General features: G+C 41.7%; 1 protein-coding gene and 2 pseudogenes across 3 annotated transcripts in view; 1 reads left to right on the top strand and 2 right to left on the bottom strand.

Annotated features, from left to right (window-relative positions):
* UBE3C (ubiquitin protein ligase E3C) overlaps positions 1–18,422 on the bottom strand; it is a 116,841-nt gene that overhangs the window by 43,566 nt on the left and 54,853 nt on the right. For all 3 annotated transcript variants that reach the window (XM_031664970.1, XM_031664972.1, XM_031664971.1), the window contains exon 11: positions 4,083–4,169. In XM_031664970.1, coding sequence (XP_031520830.1) covers positions 4,083–4,169 — 87 coding nt within the window. The remainder of the gene's footprint in view (positions 1–4,082; positions 4,170–18,422) is intronic.
* Positions 7,536–8,878, top strand: LOC110742927 (annotated as a pseudogene).
* Positions 14,083–15,184, bottom strand: LOC108584783 (annotated as a pseudogene).

Here is an 18,422-nt window from a genome sequence, read left to right on the forward strand (position 1 = left end):
TCCTTTTCTGTCGTTTTTAAGTCTGGTTCCTTGTCTTATGGAACATTTAGCTAACACAGAATCACCTGCAAGCTCTTTCTATAAAGTCCATGGTCCCCTCTACCAAGTCAAATCAATCATAGGTTAACAGACATTGAGAGCAAGATCACTCTCTTATCTCCCCAAATATCCATTTCCACAAAACTACAGGTATATAGTGGATGAGATGAAACCAGGAGTCAGGAGCTACAAATCACATATGAAAGCAAAGCAGAAGGTAAGACCACTTGTTATAATTAGCAGGGCCATAAGGAGCTTGGCTGAGCCACCTGGAGCTTTTGAGTCTCCATGGTACATGGTTCAGGGGAGGGCACTGCCATCATCAACTGCTTTGAGAACAGGAACCCATATGTGCACCCGAAACTGTTCCCACAGAGAAGATACACTATGTCCACATGCTACACAACCGGAGCATACATGATCCCTATTTGTAGTTGTGACACTCTGCATTTAGCACTACGCTGAATGTAATAATCAATTAATGAATGAATGCCATCCATCCAAACTTTAAACGTTGTAGGGACAATCAAAAAGGGACAAAGCACAACTGTCCTACCTCATTGCGGAAGCCAAGATGACACAAAAAGTGGGATTGGCAAGAAGGATACGTGCCAATGCTGTCCTGCAGACAGGGCACGAACGAGACACAGGTCTCTGAGTTCTCTGCTGACCACTCTTTCTGCTATAAACACTGACTCAAATATTCCTCTGAAAACAGGTCAATCTCAAGGACTTATGTGCAAATAAAAAGTCTGTAACTTACTGTAATGGAAAAGACATTGATTCACACATAACTCAGGGGAGCTAGGTGAATTACTCACCATCAGTGAGACCCGAGGCAATCCCTAACCTCTGTCTAGATCTTGAGAACAAGGGTTTTCACATTGCGTGCCTGTGGGAACCACTCCTCCTCCTCGTTCAATGTCCCTTACCCTTGCAAAGAGCTTTTAGTCTTAAGAACGGATTCTTGCTTTAACAGGTTTCAGAATACTACTGTAGACTGTTTTGAGATTATTTATAAAACAGCCAACATCGGCACCTACTGCCCACATTGAAGACTTCTGGGCAAAGCATCTCTGCTATGTCATAGTCAACGGATGCCTAATGGAAAAAGTACCAGCTGGCTATGGGTTCCTTCATCTTCAAGAAGAGGGAAACTAAACTGGCTGATTACAATAGCAAGTACTGAAAATCAGGTACACGAATAAAGATGTTATTTGCAAAATGTCTGATGTGCCAAAATTCACTATCCATCTGGAGATTGTTTAAATGTGGTCTGCTAGACTGGGGTGAAGAATAGTGCATCTCGGTTGGCCCCCAAACCATCTGCACCTCAATCACCTGATGAGCCTGTGAGGTCGCAGTCTCCAGGGTTTCTAACCCAAGTCTTAGGGCAGGATCAGAGAATCTGATTTTTTTTTTTTTTTTTTTGAGACAAAGTTTCCCTCTTGTTACCCAGGCTGGAGTGCAATGGCACAATCTCGTCTCACGAGAATATGCATTTTAACACGCTCCCCTGATGGTACTTCTGCCCACTAAAGCTGAAAGTCCTAGCAATGCAAGCCTTACTGTGAAACTATTTTTGACTTGAATTGAGTGCCAGTTTCAGAAAATCAGTCATTTCATTTTAAACTTTATTCCCAGTAGGAAATATGAGACATATACAGATGGTGCCTGACTTACAATGGTTCAATTTAGGATCCTGCAACTTCAAGATGGTCAAAGGCGATTCCCATTCAGTAGAAACCGTACTTCGAGTATCCATAAACCATTCTGTTTTTTCACTTTCAGTACAATATTCAATAAATTACATGAGACATTCAACACTTTATTGTAAAATTGGCCTAGTGTTTGATGATTTTGCCTAGCTGTAGGCTAATGCAGGTGTTTTGAGCACGTTTCAGGTAGGCTAGGCGAAGCTGTGAGGCCTCAGTAGGCTAGGTGTCTTAAATGCATTTCGACTTATGATATTTTCAACTTACAATGGGTTTATCAGGACACAGCCCCATTGTACCTCAAGGAGCATCTGTATTGAGAACGTATTAATACACTGTCAGTTTCTTGAGGGACTTCATTCTAATAAATTAAACAAGTAAAAAGACATTCCAATTCTCAAACTGTCTTTTAATAAGATTTATAAAACTCCCCTATCATAAAATAGTATTAATAATTTAATATAATTAACAATATCCCACTTTTCTTTCATACACCACGACTCCATTTCCTTAGCAAGAGACAAATGCCATAAACAAATAAGCAATTATCAGGCAGAACTATGACAGTGTCTCTGTTGCTAAGCTGGGGCACTTATGGGTAAATGATAATTTCCTGTCCTGATGATTCTCAATCTCCTTCTGCCCGAAACAAACCTGTCACTAATGAAAACCAAGGTTGGCATAGTCAGAAGTGGCTGAAATGCACCAAAAAACACAACAAAACACACCTAAAATCCTGTATTTTGGTTTGGAAATGAAAGAAAAGCATTTATCAGGACAGTAAATCATTCTAGGAGTCTTTCGTCTAGAAAGCATTTCTAGGAGTGCTTTAGCCACCCATTGCTGATGCAAGATAAACTCACTTAACCTTTAGGAGTTTCACCAGTCACAGTGGCAGCATTAAAACTCCCTTTTCCTCACTTAAGATGCAATTAAAAAAATGAAAAATTTTAAGTAATAATATTGAGAAACTGACATTCCCCTTTCATTAGTATGAACTGTGTTGCCCAGATGATTTGAACACCAGTTCCATCATAAAGGGGCTGACTGTGCGTGGCTGAATAACATATGAATATCTTTTGCTCTACATATTGCATGAAAAAGCTCAAAATTCAGAAATCTCAACAAGAGTTTTCATTATGACTGTACACAGCAAGTCAGACTGCAGATGAGCATGTGTTTATATTTTAGATATACCACCCCAATCCACCAAAAATTCTTTCTTCTAACTTCCTGTTCCTAAAAAGAAAACAAGACCACTTCCTACACTCTTGCCCTACAACTGAGATGTGTCTTCCCACCACCGAATGAGCTGGTTCACAGCATGGAGTCAGTAACGGTGACTGCTATTATCACCACTCTCATGAGCATGATATGCAGGTGGCATCTTGTAAGTTTAGTCTCCAATTAACTGAATTACACACTTCATCTTTTCCAATAACAGTACAGGGGGACTGGCTTAGACTTCTTTTTTTCTTTTTTTTTGAGAGGAAGTCTTGCTCTCACCCAGGCTGGACTGCAGTGGCACGATCTCGACTCACTGCAACCTCCGCCTTCCAGGTTCAAACGATTCTCCTGCATCAGCCTCCCGAGTAGCTGGGATTACAGGCAGGTGCCACCATGCCCGACTAATTTTTATATTTTTAGTAGAGATGGGGTTTCACCATGTTGGCCAGGCTGGTTTTGAACTCCTGACCTCAGGTGATCCACTGGCCTCGGCCTCCCAAAGTGCTGGAATTACAGGCGTGAGCCACCGCGCCCGGCCGGCTGAGACTCCTGGCAGAGGAAAAATTCAACAACAGAGTACTAGGCTAAGTCAGTTTACCATGAAGGATTTTAAGTATGAAATTCCTACCTATTACACAATTAAAATATGTATGTCAAAGATGCTATTTTTTAAATTACACGATTCAAATAAGAAAAATCTAATTATTTAAACAAATGTTTAAAAATGTCTACACTGTTCTAATGTTTGCAGCAGTCTTAAATTTACTTCAAATCTGTATTTTCACTGTGAAAAGAATAGTAAAATCATATGGAGCAAAGTAATTTCCAAATGTCTACTTTTTTTAAAAAAATGGCTAGGATATTTAAAGCAAAGTTACCTTCAGATAAAACCATACTCTCAATAATATATACAGATAAGTAACTGTTAAGATTAGACTCTGATTTTTCTTTTTGTGCAACTGAGACCATCTGGAACTTTCCTTCTAATATGAAGTAAGTCCAGTATAAGCAGGACTTAAAAACAGGTTCTGGCAGCATTTCCGATTAGGCTGCTACTTCCTGTGCCTGTGAGCTCAATTTATAAGTCTGTATAATACATACCCTGTGATCATCCGTGTTGACATGGAAGATATTAGAAACCAAAGATGTCTCAGAAACCTGGCATTAAAGGCTAAACTGTAGAGAAGCCTAAAAAGGAATAGGGGGAAAACACAGAACAGTAAGCAATTACTTATTCAAAACATTTCTTTAAAAAGAAAAAGCAATACACTGAAGATCAACATACAGTTTAGCAAATCTCTGTGCTAATACCACAAAAAGCTGCCTCAGACAACCAGCCATTTGATGAGAACACCGAGACACGGCTCCCAGAGGTGTCAATCCGCGCTGTTACCAAGCTAGGAAAGCGCCTCCTCCCCCGTGGCTGTGAGATGTACCCCAAAAGATGAAGATATAAGCTGTTTTCATGCACAAGTTGAACCTGCTCCCCCTCTGCTACGTATCATATTAATATGCCACAATATTCTATATTACTACTGTTACTACTGCTAATACTTTTTTTTTTTTTTTGAGACAGGGTCTTGCTCTGTTGCTCAGGCTGGAGTGTAGCACCACAATCTCGGCTCACTGCAACCTCCACCTCCTGGGTGGAAGTGGTTCTCCTGCCTCAGCACCCTGAGTAGCTGGGATTACAGGTGCCTGCCACCATGCCTGGCAAATTTTTGTATTTTTAGTAGAGATGAGGTTTCACAATGTTGGCCAGGCTGGTCTTGATTTGAACTCCTGACCTCAAGTGATCCACCCATCTCAGCATCCCAAAGTGCTGGGATTACAGGCGTGTACCATTGCACCTGGCCTACTTAACACGTTTAAAATTTGTAAAATATTTAGTGATGGACTCAAGTCATTTTTCTTGAAATACAAAAAAAGGTGCTGTTAACACCTCAAAAATAAATCTAAAAAATGTATCTTAAAGACTTTTAGGCCGGGCATGGTGGCTCATGCCTGTAATCCCAGCACTCTGGGAGGCCAAGGGAGGCAGACTGCTTCAGCCTAGGAGTTTGAGACCAGACTGAGCAATGTGGTGAGACCTCGTCTCTATGAAAAGCTGGGTGTGGTGGCTGTAGTCCCAGCTACTCATGAGGGTGAGGTAGGAGAATCGACAGAGTCCAGAAGTTCGAGGCTGCAGTGAGCCGAGATCGCACCACTACACTCCAGCCTGTGTGACAAAGTGAGATCCTATCCCAAAACAATAAAAATAAATAAAAATTAAAAACTGTTCCTCTATAACATTAGATTTTAAAAAGATGAACTTTGTGAAGAATGCATGAGCATTTAAATTAGCTCTATGTTGTATATTGCATGTTTGTGACAGGATAAACATTCTAGCCATAATTGTGTAATCAGCTAGCATAAACATTTTTTTAAGAGATGAGGTCTTTCAAAATCCAATAAAAAAAATCTCACATTTGATCGGTCGAGTAATTTCCTGCACTCAGCCCAAAACATCAAATGCATTGTTCCGTGTCGGCACTTTCCGAGTACACCACAGGAATTATGGAGTAGTGATTAAAAAACAACAACTGAACTCCATTCTTATATTAATGTAATGCATTTTGAGATATCCAGATGGCAATAAGGGTACATCATTGAAAAAACAGTGAAAGCATGAAAGAACACGTGAAATTTACCTAGAAGCAGGAAATCTTAAGCTAGAAAGAATCTATTAGATCATTCAGCCCAGCTATCTTTCCAATGTCATGTAGGCTAAAAGCAATGTTTGCATAAGAAAATGAAGGGGCAGTAATACATCTGTTCTAAGGTCCTTCCAGCTCAGAAGTATTATGATTTTATGAAAACATGCATGATGTTTATCAGTCACACGCCATGACAAAGTGAGGACACACTGCATTCATTCCAGCAAGAGCAGAATCCCAAACGGAGTCTCCAACAAATATTATTTAATATTATTGGAAAATATTACTTAATAAATATTTAATATTATTGGAAAAATGGCAATATAAGTTAAAGGAGACCAATTAAGACATGTAACTAAGTATGCTGTCTGTCATTAGTGTTCGAGCAAATTTCCACTTAAAAATCACTCTGAAATATGGCCGGACATGGTGGCTCACGCCTGTAGTCCCAGCAGTTTGGGAGGCTGAGGTGGGCGGATCACTTGAGGTCCGGAGTTCGAGACCAGACTGGCCAATGTGGTGAAACCCGTCTCTACTAAAAATAGAAAAATGAGCCGGGCGTGGTGGCAGGCGCCTGTAATCCCAGCTACTCAGGAGGCTGAGGCAGAAGAATAGCTTGAACCTGAGAGGTTGAGGTTGCAGTGAGCCGAGATCACAACACCGCACTCCAGCTGGGCGACAGAGTGAGACTCGGACTCAAAAAAACCCAAAAACCTCTGAAAAAGATTATACTGTTGAAAAGGGGAGCTGTATTAGAAAATGATAATAGGATAATAGATACCTTATCTCTGAGATTTTTTTTTTTTTTTTTTTCCTGAGACGGAGTCTCGCTCTGTCGCCCGGGCTGGAGTGCAGTGGCCGGATCTCAGCTCACTGCAAGCTCCGCCTCCCGGGTTTACGCCATTCTCCTGCCTCAGCCTCCCGAGTAGCTGGGACTACAGGCGCCCGCCACCTCGCCCAGCTAGTATTTTTTTGTATTTTTTAGTAGAGACGGGGTTTCACTGTGTTAGCCAGGATGGTCTCGATCTCCTGACCTCGTGATCCGCCCGTCTCGGCCTCCCAAAGTGCTGGGATTACAGGCTTGAGCCACCGAGCCCGGCCCTTATCTCTGAGATATTTAAAATCCTTACCATATACCTGATAAGAGTGTTAACTTTTTTTCTTGCCTTTGTGGAGTTTTATTTGCTAAGAATACGCAACTGTCATATGGAAAAAAGAGTAAGAAAAAAGCTACGAAAAACATGAACTTTTGAAATAATTTGAGAAGGTAGTATTTGCTTATTTTCTCTTTAGTCAAGAAACTTTTAAAAAAAATGTTATTAAAACAAAATAAGGCAAAATAATGTTAGCCACATTTCATCTCATCTACCCAGAAATCATCAGTCAATATCCTGCTATAAATCCATCCAGATCCTTGTGTGTACACATGGAAACAAAAATGAGTTCTTCCTACACGTTCTAAGAGAGTTTGTCACTAAGATTATAATTAACATCTTTCCATATGAATGTATACACATTTCTGGAATACCATTTTCAGAAATACACATTTAAAATACACATTTTAAAATTTATATTTCAAGCTAACCTTGAGAGAATATTTATTAAATCACTCAATAAGCAATAATAAAACAAATTATTAAACTTCTAAAAATAAATTTCTGGGCCAGGCGCTCACGCCTATAATCCCAGCACTTTGGGAGGCCTAGGTGGGTAGATCACCTGAGGTCAGGGGTTCGAGATCATCCTGGTCAACACGGTGAAACCCCGTCTCTACTAAAAATACAAAAATTCGCTACGTATGGTGGCATGTGCCTGTAATTCCAGCTGCTCAGGAGGCTGAGGCAGGGGAATCACTTGAACCTTGGAGGTGGAGGTTGCAGTGAGCAGAGATGGCGCCACTGCACTTCAGCCTGGGTGACAGAAAAAGACCCCTCTCGAAAAAAATTTAAAGAGACAGACAAATAGAGCCAGCGGAAGATGGCGAAGGGCAGGAGGCCTGAGCTCGGTGCACGGGAGAGGAGGTCTTCTGGGCTGCGACCTCTGAGCACGCAGGATTTGCAGAACTTAATACGAATGTGAAGAACTTGCAAAGACACTTGAAAACAGCCAAAGGGATGACATATCAAGAAATAAATTGGCCTTGGCAGAACTGTATGAAAATGAAGTGGAGTGCAGATCTTCCAAGTCTGATAGACCTAATGCTGCAGTCTTCAAGAGCCCATGGACACCACCTCATCGTCATTCACAGGTGGAGGATACAGATTGGGCAATTCCTTTTGTAAGCAGTCTGAATATAGCTATGGAGAAAATCAGCTGCAAGATATTCAGATTTTGCTTAAACTGTGGAGCAATGGTTTCAGTTTAGATGATGGAGAATTGAGACCTTACAATGAATCAACAAATGCTCAATTTCTGGAGTCTGCTGAGAGAGGAGAGAGGCTGGGCACATTGGCTCACGCCTGTAGTCCCAGCACTTTGGGAGGCCGAGGCGGGCGGATCACAAGGTCAGGAGATCAAGACCATCCTGGCTAACACGGTGAAACCCCGTTTCTACTAAAAATACAAAAAATTAGCCGGGTGTGGTGGCGGGCGCCTGTAGTCCCAGCTACTTGGGAGGCTGAGGCAGGAGAATGGTGTGAACCCGGGAGGCAGAGCTTGCGGTGAGTTGAGATCGCGCCACTGTACTCCAGCCTAGGCGATGGAGCAAGACTGTCTCAAAAAAAATAAAAGAAAGAGAGATTCCCCTGGAGCTTCAGCGCCTTGTTCATGGTGGCCAAGTGAATTTGGATATGGAGGATCATTAGGATCAAGAATACATAAAACCTAGATTGAGGTTCAAGGCTTTTAGTGGAGAAGAACAAAAACTTGAAAGCCTTACATCTGAGGAGGATAAATCAATACTTAACGCAGTTGTTCTCATTGATGATTCAGTGCCAACAACAAAAATTCAAATCAGGTTAGCGGATGGGAGTCGTCTGATACAAAGATTCAAGAGTACACACAGGATCCTGGATGTCCGGAACTTTATTGTACAGTCTCGTCCTGAATTTGCAGCTCTTTATTCTTGTGACTTCATTTCCGAATAAAGAGCTAACAGATGAAAACCTGACACTGCTAGAAGCAGATATTCTTAACACTGTGTTACTCCAGCGACTAAATAATACTGTTCCTGTCCATGCAGTAGCATGTGGGAATAGATGATGTGTCATATTAGTAAGGACAATACCTCCCCAGCATTAAAAAAAAAGATGATTATTTTTACAGATAAATTTTGGTTTTATTGTTATTCTGTCTTCCAACCCGAATACAGACAAATCTGGATCAGGAACAGACCTTGAGATAAGTATGTTTGAGTTTTCAGTTGAAGGATTGGCTTATGTTGATAGCTTTTGGATTTGTAGGCAAATCAGTTTGTTACATGCTTAGTGTTAATGTAACAACATTCGTTTGCAGAAAAAAAATGGACAAAATCCCTTTCTGATAAATGCATTTGGTAAAATTTGCACTAGTTTCTTGATGCAGCACTGACCAACAGCCACTAAGAAATCTTTTTATCAAATAAGTTGAAAATTTGTAATAAATACTGAAAAGTGTCTATTTTGATTTTGAAATTGTTTGATCATACAATAATTATTTATCCTATTAAGATTTTACGGCCGGGCGCGGTGGCTCAAGCCTGTAATCCCAGCACTTTGGGAGGCCGAGATGGGCGGATCACGAGGTCAGGAGATCGAGACCATCCTGGCTAACACAGTGAAACCCCGTCTCTACTAAAAAAAATACAAAAAAAAAAAACTAGCCGGGCGAGGTGGCGGGCGCCTGTAGTCCCAGCTACTCGGGAGGCTGAGGCAGGAGAATGGCGGGAACCCGGGAGGCGGAGCTTGCAGTGAGCTGGAGAACCGCCACTGCACTTCCAGCCTGGGCGACAGAGCGAGACTGCGTCTAAACAAAAAAAAAAAAAAAAGAGATTTATACATCCTTTTTTCTTACTAGTACATTTATTTACTATAGATATATTACTAGTATCAGAAACTAAAGTTTTGCCTTGTATTTTACAGAATTATGACTGTTGTGAACTTAAACAGAAACACATAATGGTCAGCAATTCTTTTTTCTGAGATGGAGTTTTGCTCTTGTTGCCCAGGGTGGAGTGCAATGGCATATCTCACACCTAAACCCTCCTTCCCAGGTTCAAGACATTCTCCTGCCTCAGCCTCCCGAGTAGCTGGGATTACAGGTAAGTGCCACCATGCCCGGCTAATTTTTGTATTTTTAGTAGAGACAGAGTTTCTCCTTGTTGGTCAGGCTGGTCTCAAACTCCTGACCTCAAGTGATCCACCCACCTCAGCCTCCCAAAGTGCTGGGATTACAGGCGTGAGCCACTGCGCCCAGCCTAAAGGTCAGCAATTCTTAAGAAGATATGGTAAACAGCAGCAACATTTCAAAATCAAGTAATTACAGTCCCTCCCAAAGCTTGCCTTGATCACATTCATTTATTCATTCAACACATTTTTCTAGGAAACTCACTATACACACTAAACACTCTTCTATGTGCTCAACCTAGAACGTCTTCTCCAGAACCAGACTAGTGTAGAAATACAGGAACGTATATTCTGTCAGACAGACTAGATCAAAAGAATTACCAGCATAAATGTTTGCATTTCTGAAGCCAGAAGTGCTTCCTTCTCCCCAGACACCACGTCATCCTTAGTTATCACTTCTGGTTAGTTTCCCATCGCCACCATAACAAGTTACAAAATGTGGCTTAAAATAGCACAAATTTATTATCTTAACAATTCTATAGGTCAGGAGTCCAAACGGGTTTCGTGGTGCTTTTAAGATCAGTTTGTTGGCAGGGTTGCAGAGGAGAATCATTTCCTTATCATTCCACCTTCTAGAGGACATCCACATTCCTTGGCTTGTGGCCTCCTTCTTCCACCTTAAAAACCAGCACTGTTTCATCTCTACGACCCGTCTGTTATCACATCTCTCTGGGGCCAGCCTGGAGGGGCTCTCTGCAGGACTCATGATTAAAAACCCAGCACTGTTTCATCTCTACCACCCGTCTGTTATCACACCTCTCTGACGCCAGCCTGGAGGGGCTCTCTGCAGGACTCATGATTAAATTAGGCCCACTGGATAATCTGGGCTTATCTCCTCATCTTGAAATCCACAGTAACCTTAATTACATCCGCAAAATCTCTTCTACCATTTAAGGTTACATACAGGTTTGGAGATTAGGACATTAACATTTTACATGGAACATTAGTCTTCTTGCCTACTACAGTGCCCCCCTATCCCCGCTCCACCCCTGTGTTCAAGATTCAGATCCATCACAAATAAATTTACGTCACTCATAGGTGCTCAAAAGTCACAACCCATTATTACAGCATCAACTCTAAATCCAAAATCTTATCTGAGTCTCACCAACTCAAAAGTCTGAAATCTCACATTAAAGCCATCTAAATTTGGGAGAGGATCTGGGTGTGATTTCTGGGGCACAATTCTCCTCCATCTGTGCACTTGCGAACCTAGAGAACAAGTTATCTGCTCCCAAGTATGATGGTGTGACAGGCATACAGTAACAGTTATACACATTCCTGTTCAAAAAGCAGAAATTGAGATGAAAAAAGGACCCATCAGCACCAATCAATTTGCAAAACCAGCCAGGCACCGTCCTTTAAGTTTCAAGGCCTGGGAGTAATCTTCAGCTCACTGCTCAGTTCTCTGGGCTTGTGACTGTCTTGGTCATCTTTACTTTTTCACAAAAGGTAGCACACGTTTGCAGCTCAGTATCAGCTTATCAGTTTGTTTCTTCTTTTATGTTCTCTAAAGCTTTCTGTTAAAAATGGTGGTTTTGGCCGGGCGCGGTGGCTCAAGCCTGTAATCCCAGCACTTTGGGAGGCCGAGACGGGCAGATCACGAGGTCAGGAGATCGAGACCATCCTGGCTAACACAGTGAAACCCCGTCTCTACTAAAAATACAAAAAATTAGCCGGGCGTGGTGGCGGCGCCTGTAGTCCCAGCTACTCGGGAGGCTGAGGCAGGAGAATGGCGTAAACCCGGGAGGCGGAGCTTGCAGTGAGCCGAGATCGCGCCACTGCACTCCAGCCTGGGCGACAGAGCGAGACTCCGCCTCAAAAAAAAAAAAAAAAAAAAAAAAAAAAATGGTGGTTTTCTGCTGCTATAACATTGTCAAGAAACTTGTGGGTCTCTTACGTATGTCATGGAGATTCACTCATTTAGACAGGAGGCTCCTCACATATCTTTCCTAGAAAATCCTGTCTCTATTTTTGGCTTTTTCTGAAATAGCTGAGAGGATCTACGATTTATACCCTTAATCTCTTCAAAGAGCTTTTTGTGTGACTTCATACTCAGACCTTTTGATGTTTCTGAAGTATTAGCAGGTTATACAGCCATAACCTTCATCACTTTCTCTAGAGAAGGCCGTCCTGACAGTGAATCTCTTAAGTTTTAGTGGCTGTTGCTTTGAATAGGCCACGAATTTCCCAAATCATCAAGTCCTGGTTTCTTTATATGTAACAGTTCTTCCCTCAATTTATCTACCTCCTTCCACGTTTTACTATAATCAGCAAGAAGACAGCAGGCTGTACCTTCCACCGCTTGCTTAGAAATATCCTCAACTAAATATTGAAGTCATCACTTAAAAATTCTGCTTTACCCATAACTACAGGACACAATTCAGCTTAGCTTTTTGCCACTATGTAACAAGGACCCCTTTCCTCCAGTTTTCCAATAACATATTCCTCATTTTCCACCAACTGTCTATTCATGATGATTTCGATATTCTACAGCAATTGAGGTATTCTCTACGATACTTTCTTCCTTCAAGGCCTCCCTAGCATTAACATTCCACATTTCTACTAACAGTCTGTTTAAGGCAATTCAGCTTCTTTCTGGCATGCTCCTCAGACTTCTTCCAGCCTCTACCTACTGCCCAAGTCCAGAGCCATTTTTCCATTTTTAGGTATTTGCTACAGCAGCACCCCAAGTACCTAGAAGTCTTTGATGCCTACTTTGTTGCCAGATGACTTGAATATGCTACTGTATTTGGAATTCACCTTTCTCCAGGGTCACTGCTCATTTCAAAGAGGTGAATTTACCTGTGCTAGGGTTTTCATACTGGGAGTGCTACCAGAACTACCACAGGATGAAAGTGGTGAGCCCACCACTGCAGAGAAGTTTTCTCAGCACCATAATTTAGAGGAATTATTCTCAAAACAAGCCCTATTCCTTTTCACTTACTGAAAACAACCTGGATAATGTGTATCAGCCAGCTCCATTTCAAAAAGATTACCAGGGTAAAACAACTTTTTCATGGGTCAAAATCATCTTGAACATTGTAAATCAAAGGGCATTGTCCTGTTTTGGATTAACAAAACAGGAAAAACAACCAAATCTTGTAAAATTATTTGAAATTTTCTTGTTTTTATCATTTCAGTGCCTACAGATGCACATACAAAAACAACTGCCAGTTTTGTATATAATAGTCTTCCAAAATAGAGATTTATATTAGGAGAGAATTAAACATCCAGGAAGGATGAACAGTATTTCATGTGTACTATGTAGTGTTTTGCTTCATTGAGAGTCATTTTCATGAATTATTTTTACTACTGCAGTCATCTTAAATTTATAATCATCTCAAAAAAGATGTCACAATGAACAGACAACCATGCGTGAGGTCAGTCATTTTGCATGATGTACGTAATCAAAAAGTTTGAAATGTCTGTTTACTAATAAAGAATGTTTTCACTGAAAAAAACATACAAAAAAAACAAAGACAAATCTCTGACAGTTATTTAGTTTGGGGCTCTACTTCTAAAATGTAAAGAAGTGATATTCTTCTCCCACATAGTGGGATGGATTAAAAATTACTCATTAAGCTTTATTTAGCTGTAACAATCCCATGAGTTAATCAGTAAGCCGGGTCAGAAATTCAGGCCAGTTATCCATGGGGACTCTCTTGAGTTATGAAGGAGAACACAATGGAAGACACTGGCTCCCACACAAGGAGTCAAGGCCACCACAGCACGGCATCCTCTGAGAATTCCCGGCTAAGTCCAGGTGCCACAGGTAAAAGAAACAGTGAGGGCCGGGCGCGGTGGCTCAAGCCTGTAATCCCAGCACTTTGGGAGGCCGAGACGGGCGGATCACGAGGTCAGGAGATCGAGACCATCCTGGCTAACACTGTGAAACCCCGTCTCTACTAAAAAAATACAAAAAACTAGCCGGGCGAGGTGGCGGGCGCCTGTAGTCCCAGCTACTCGGGAGGCTGAGGCAGGAGAATGGCGTGAACCCGGGAGGCGGAGCTTGCAGTGAGCTGAGATCCGGCCACCGCACTCCAGCCTGGGCGACAGAGCGAGACTCCGCCTCAAAAAAAAAAAAGAAACAGTGAGGCACCCAATGATCTGTCTAACTTACAGCACACAACGACAAATGCAATAATTTGTGTTTTTCTGTTGAAATTTTTCTTTAAAAAAAAGTATTACTGGATACTTCTAATGCCATAAAAAGCAATAAAACAGACATATAATAATTTGCATCAGATAATGCAAGATTAAAAATAAATTCCAAATGTCCTTACTAATAAAAACTTTAGGGTATATTTCTTATGAAGACAAGTCGCTAAAAAATTGTTCTTCACAAACTAGTAGCTAAGAATAGAAGATAAGCTTTAGACAATCAGATGTGTTAACATTCCAGTACTAAAACCATAACCAGTTTAAACAGTCAGTCCCCTTTTTACTGGTAATTAATTTTCTTTAATTAAAAGATTTACAGATTCAAAACATATACTTTCCCTCGTGCGACAGTTTAAAATGGGGGAAAGTGGCATTCATTACCTCAAATGTCTTCTTTGAAAATCCCTTCTCTCTCCTTTTTTTAAGTTTATGTCTTTTATTAACTCACACACAGTCACTTGTCTTCTCGTTTGTTGAAGCAGTAGTCAGACAACATTTGCCACAATAATGTCTGTCAAAGTGACTTGCCATAAACACCCCAGCACCACATTCATCAGATGGGCACTCTCGACGAAGACAGCTCATTTTGCCATTCTCATCCACCTTCTAATACTTGAAGACAGCCAGCTTCCCCTTCTTTCTCTTGTGCTTCTTCCTCTTGGGAATGGGGTAAGACTCCTTCCTTTTCTTAGCACCACCAGGAAGTCTCAACACAAGATGAAGAGTGGGCTCCTTTTGAATGTTGTAGTCAGACAGTACATCCATATTCCAGTTGCTTGCCAGCAAAGATCAGTCTCTGCTCATCAGGATCCTGGATCTTGGTCTTTACATTTTGTACCGTATCCATGGGTTTGACCTCGAGGGTGATGGTCTTCCCCGTAATTTCATGAAAATCTGCATTTTGGTGGCGGCTCCACCGCAGATGGCGGATGGAAAGGGAAGCTCCTTCTCTTACTGTTTCTTTTTTTTTTTTGAGACGGACACTCGCTCTGTCACCCGGGCTGGAGTGCAGTGGCCGGATCTTAGCTCACTGCAAGCTCCGCCTCCCGGGTTTATGCTGCCTCAGCCTCCCGAGTAGCTGAGACTACAGGCGCCCACCTAGTTTTTTGTATTTTTTTAGTAGAGATGGGGTTTCACCATGTTAGCCAGGATGGTCTCGATCTCTTGACCTTCTGATCCGCCCGTCTTGGCCTCCCAAAGTGCTGGGATCACAGGCTTGAGCCACCGCGCCCCGCCCTCTTACTGTTTCTTAACGAGTGTAAAAGAAAACTTCAAAAACGTGGTAGGGATTTAGAATCGCTTTGCTGGAATATGCTTCTTCCAAGTTTACTCATATTTCCCGTGAAACAACTATCATTCACAAATGTTCTGAAAATTCTTAGAAGATTCAGAACTATGAATTACATTGCTAAAGTTGATGAAGGTAAGTCTATTTTATTTATTCGATGTGTCTAACAATAGCTAATGGAAATTAGTTTATAATCTATATAGGATTTCAAAACAGATTCAATTTTAAGATCACTATGTGCTGAAATGTTTAAAAGCTCATCAATGTTATTTGAACTTCATGAAAGAGAATACAAATTTTTAACATGAATCATCAATACTTATTAATTTTATTGATTATAATGAAAATATCACTGATAATAAAAGCAACTATGAAATTATAGGCAAAATTTATTTCTCTCTCCAGGTACATCCTCAATATTTTTTCTAAAATATTATAAAAACTTGTTTACAAACACATATATATGTACATACATATTTAATTCTACATATACAATGAAAAACAAATCTGTATTCTTCTGCATTGAAGTCATCTGTGTAATCATTTTAGCCCCAATGATTGAAGTATGAGATAAGAAGTTATAAACTTCTCAGAGCTAAAGAGCATTCATCACCACCACACACACCACAGTTCTTGGAAAACACATGGCAAAGAACTGGTTAGAAAACACACGCGGGGCCGGAAGCAGTGACTCCAACCTGCAATCGCAGCGCTCTGCGAGGCTGAGGGCTGAGACAAGCAGATAACTTGGGCCCAGGTGTTGGAGACCAGCCTAGGCAACACGGCAAAACTCTGTTTCTACAAAAATTACAAAAAATTAGCCAGGTGTGGTGGCACGCCTATAGTCCCAGCTACTCAAGGGTGCTGAGGTAGGAGGATCACCTGAGCCCGGGAGGCGGAGGTTTCAGTGAGCCGAGATCACGCCACTGCACTCCAGCCTGGGTGACAAAGTGAGACCTTGTCTCAAAAAACAAAAACAAAAATAAAGACGAAACCAACAAACACCACACACACGCGCGCGCGTGCGGACAGAAAAGAAGCACTGCACTTCGAGGCACGCCACTGTTTATCTGAATCACAATGATTAATAACACAAGACATAATTAAGTTGCCTCACTGTAATAGTTTTTGGTGGAAAAATCAAGCATATGTTGAAATAAAACTAGAAGTGTCTTATGATTTATGTATGAAACTGCGGGCAAATTATAACATTAACCTCTTTGATCTCTAAAACACTGTCTTCAAAATTCTACTTCAAAACTTCCAGATCCATCGATGGGGTAAAAGAGCCAAGCCCCTGACAACACGCCAGCCCAGACATTGACGGGAAGAGACTGGCATACGTAAAAGGAAAGGGGCATGAAACGCCATGGAGGCATAAAACAGCACAGTGGGATCAAGAAAATGCAATATATGCCTTTCTGCCTCATTTACGGTTGGAGAAAAAGTATTTTGTGCTAGAAATAAAGTTGAGAGGTAAACAAATGCTTGATAACAAGGGGATACTGCAAAAATCAATAATCTAAGGAATGTGATTATTTTCCTAAAAGCAAAGGGAGTCTACACTGTTCAAGAGAATGCAATAATCAGGGTTATATTTTCCACAAGTCAGACTGGCAAACCACAACATAGAGAACACAGCTCTCAAGTACCGCAGTGGGAATACCGAGCCGACACCCTGGGCAACACTGTCCACCTGCACCTTCTGTGAGGGTGGGTGTTTTCTAATCTGTGCTGTCCGATAAGGCAGCCCCTGGCTACATGTGGCTACTGGGCACTTGAAATGTGGCTTGGGTAGCCGAGGATCTGAGTCTGTGCTTCTATTTAATTTACTTTAAAACACACGTCACTGGTGGCTACCATGCAGGACACTGTAGCTTCAGGTTGCAGATACAGACAACCAAGTAGATGATGAGCCTGTTCACCAAAATAGGGACAGAAAAAGGAGACTCTTAAGAGGGAGAGATGTTGGACTCAACTTCAGACCCTGGGAGGGGACAGAAGAGAGGTCCCCAGGGACATCTCCTATTAAGCAGGTGCACTTGTGTCTGGAGCTCCAAAAAGTTACTTAAACTAAAGACCCAAATGTGAGAGTCACTAGAATGTAGCTGAAGCCACTTGTATGAAAGAGATTACCCAGAGGACCAAATAAAGAACTAAAAAACTAGGCTGGGCGCAGTGGCTCACGCTTGTAATCTCAGCACTTTGGGAAGCTGAGGCAGGCGATCACCTGAAGTCAGGAGTTCGAGACCAGCCTGGCCAACATGGTGAAACCCCGTCTCTACTAAAAATACAAAAATTAGCTGGGCGTGGTGGTGGGTGTCTGTAATCCCAGCTACTCGGAAGGCTGAGGTAGGAGAATCGCTTGAACCCTGGAGGTGGAGGTTGCAGTGAGCCGAGATCACACCATTGCACTCCAGCCTGGGCGACAAGGCAAGACTGCCGCAAACAAACAAACGACCCTAAAAAACTGAATACGAAAAGAAGTTTAGGAAACAGTGAAAAAGAGGGGAAAAAGGAACCCACAAAAGAAACCGAGAGGCCCGAGTAAAGGAAAAATCACGTGAATATGGTGTCTATGAAAGAAGCGGGTGAAAGAGGGTCAGGAAAAGGAAGGACGAGGAATGTCAAATACACACAAAGGCCAGGAATGCCGCGGGGCTGAGTGGGCACCACAGGCTTCATCTAAGTAGGGTCACAAAGGCAGTCAATGAAACACTGAAACAGTACCCACTAAAAATCCCAAGTACGCCAGGATGAAAGTCAAACACTTTTCTAACAGGCTGTCTTTGGTAGCCCACTTTCTTATTTTAGTTGTCTGACACTGGAGTAGAGCCTTTATTTTTTGTCCCCATACAATACAGCCAGTGAATATTTACTCATATTTTAAAATAGTGGATATTAAAAACGTTACATCCAAATTTCCACGTCCAATGATAATATATCTAAAATTTCCCCTCAAAAAAGGAGCTGG

The sequence above is a fragment of the Papio anubis genome, chromosome 4 (assembly GCF_008728515.1).
Source record: "Papio anubis isolate 15944 chromosome 4, Panubis1.0, whole genome shotgun sequence".
NCBI classification, from domain to species: Eukaryota; Metazoa; Chordata; class Mammalia; order Primates; family Cercopithecidae; genus Papio; species Papio anubis.